A 2,378-nucleotide genomic window follows, 5' to 3' on the forward strand; every position below is an offset into this window, starting at 1 on the left:
GAGGTGATGCATTTTGGGAGGTCAAATGCAAGAAGAAAATATACACTGAGTGGCAGGACCCTTAGGAGCATTGATATACAGAGGGATTTCGGGGTGCACGTCCATAGCTCCCTGAAAGTGGCAACCCATGTGGATAAGGTGGTACAGCACATGGCACACTTGTTTTCATCAATTGGGGCACTGAGTATAAAAATGTTGGCTGGTTCTGTTGCAGCTGGATAAGACTTTAGTTTGGCCACATTTGGAGTATTGTGTACTGTACTGGTCACCACACTATAGGAAGGATATAGGGGATTTGGAGAGGGTGCAGAAGAGGTTTACCAGGATGCTGTCTGGATTGCAGTGTGTTAGCTATAAGGAGGTTGGACAGACTTGGATTGTTTTTGCTGGAGTGTCAGAGGCTGAAGGGGGCAACCAGATAGAAGAATATAAAATTATGAGAGGCACAGATAGGGTGGATAGTGAGTCTATTTCCCAAGATATTTCCCAAGATATTTCCCAAGATATTTCCCAAGATATTTCCCAAGAAATGTCAAAGAACAGGGGACATAGGTTTAAGGTTAGAGGCGGGGGGGGGAAGTTTAAAGGAGATCTACAATCCCTATAGTGTGGAAACAGGCCATTCAGCCCATTGACTCCACACCAACCCTCCAAAGAGCATCCAACCAGGACCCAATCCCTACGACCTTGCATTTCCCATGGCCAATCCACCCTAACCTGCACATCTTTGGACTCGAGGAGGAAACCGGAGCAAACTTTTTTTATTTACACAGAGGATGGTAATTGCCTTGAGAGCATTGCCACTGGAGGGGGCACAAGCAGACACAACAGCAATGTTTAACAGACATTTAGACAGACATGTGAACAGGCAGGAGATAATGGGATATGGATCTTGTGCCAGTAGATGCAATTAGTATGGAATAGCATCATGGTCAGCACAGCCATGGTGGGCTGAAGGGCAGCTCCTGTGTTGTACTGTTCAATGTTCTTTGCTCAACAATGGGGACAGATTACTGGCACAGATCCCACCCCCACTCCCATCAGGGGCCGATGTCCCAGAGCGATGACCCGCACCGGGGTCTGATGCCATCCAGTGACTGCCCACACTGGGGAGGGGGGGGGCCGATTCCACCCCCTCACACCGAGCGATGGCCTGCACTGGGCGTGGTGGGGGGGGGGGGGCCAATTCCCCCCCCCCTCAACACTGAGCAATGGCCCACACTGGGGGGGGGGGGGGGGGGGGGGTGCTGCCAATCCCTCCCCAACCAAGCGATGGCCCGCACTGGAGGTGGGGGGGGTTGCTGGGCCTGTCCCACCATTCACATCCATGCCCCTCACCTTGAACCGTTTATCCTGCAGAACCTTCTTGATCGCGACCAGCTCTCCTGTGTCCACAAGCCTGGCCTGGTAAACCACACCAAAGGAGCCATTACCAATCACTTTGATATCTGTGTAGGACACCTCCTGGGTGCTGTCGGACCCCTGCCCTGGGGTGGCCACTACCGTTGTGACCTTACCACCATCGCCTGTGAGAGACAAGGAGAACGTTACAGACTCACCCCACAGCTTTGCGCAGAAACAGATCAAGGAGAGGGGGGCTTTAGCCAGAGAGAGCTCAAATGAGGAGGCTTTACCCATAGAGACAGTGATTGAGGAGGCGGATTAAAGCTGACAGACTGATCGAGGAGGGGACTTTATTGGGTGGGCTCTGTCCCGCAGTCACTGCCTGTTGTAGAGTTGCTGCTCAGAGCCAGCAGACCGGGGCAATGTCTAACCAGTGTGGAGCTGTTCAGTTCAGTTCTCCCTGTCCCTAGTCTACTACAGGCATCCTACACTCCACCCGCATGTAGCTAAACTCCACACGGTTGTGACCATTTTAAGTGTTGCTAGCGACGTCGCTCTGCTGTCTCAGGTTAAAGGCACACCATAGAGGTAGCACTTGACCGTGTCACACCCGCACGATGGAAACTGGCTGCCTATGTCAGGAACAGGCTGTACATATCAGGGGCAGACCAGCTTGCCATGGAGGTGGGTCCCGCTCCTGTTGCAAATCAGAGCCGCCCGAGGGCATGAGCCGCAGCTGCTGCTCCTCACAGAATGGAGCAGGGAACGCCCGGGTACAGAGGGCACAGGCACAGCCAGAGGCATGCTAGCATGCAGGCACTCCCTGAACTGAGTCCCGCCCGCGCGCCCTGAAAACACTCCTGTTAACACTTTCCTTCCAGGAGAGGCATCCTATTGAAACAGGCAGCTCATGGTGGGTTAGTCTTACTGCAGAATCACTAACTCCCTCCCCTCTGTGACATCAACAACAGCCTCTGTTACCCAGCGTCAGAAAACAATCAACATGACCGGGGAGGGGGTGTCACACACGGGGT

At 53.2% G+C, this 2,378-nt stretch overlaps 1 protein-coding gene across 1 annotated transcript in view; it reads right to left on the minus strand.

Moving 5' to 3' along the window:
• LOC109926640 (glycogen synthase kinase-3 alpha-like) overlaps positions 1-2,378 on the minus strand; it is a 13,516-nt gene that overhangs the window by 3,822 nt on the left and 7,316 nt on the right. Inside the window, exon 2 of the mRNA XM_048620568.1 lies at positions 1,339-1,526. Within this exon, the coding sequence (XP_048476525.1) occupies positions 1,339-1,526 (188 nt within the window). The remainder of the gene's footprint in view (positions 1-1,338; positions 1,527-2,378) is intronic.

Source organism: Rhincodon typus, chromosome 47 (assembly GCF_021869965.1).
Source record: "Rhincodon typus isolate 14 chromosome 47, sRhiTyp1.1, whole genome shotgun sequence".
Taxonomy (NCBI): Eukaryota; Metazoa; Chordata; class Chondrichthyes; order Orectolobiformes; family Rhincodontidae; genus Rhincodon; species Rhincodon typus.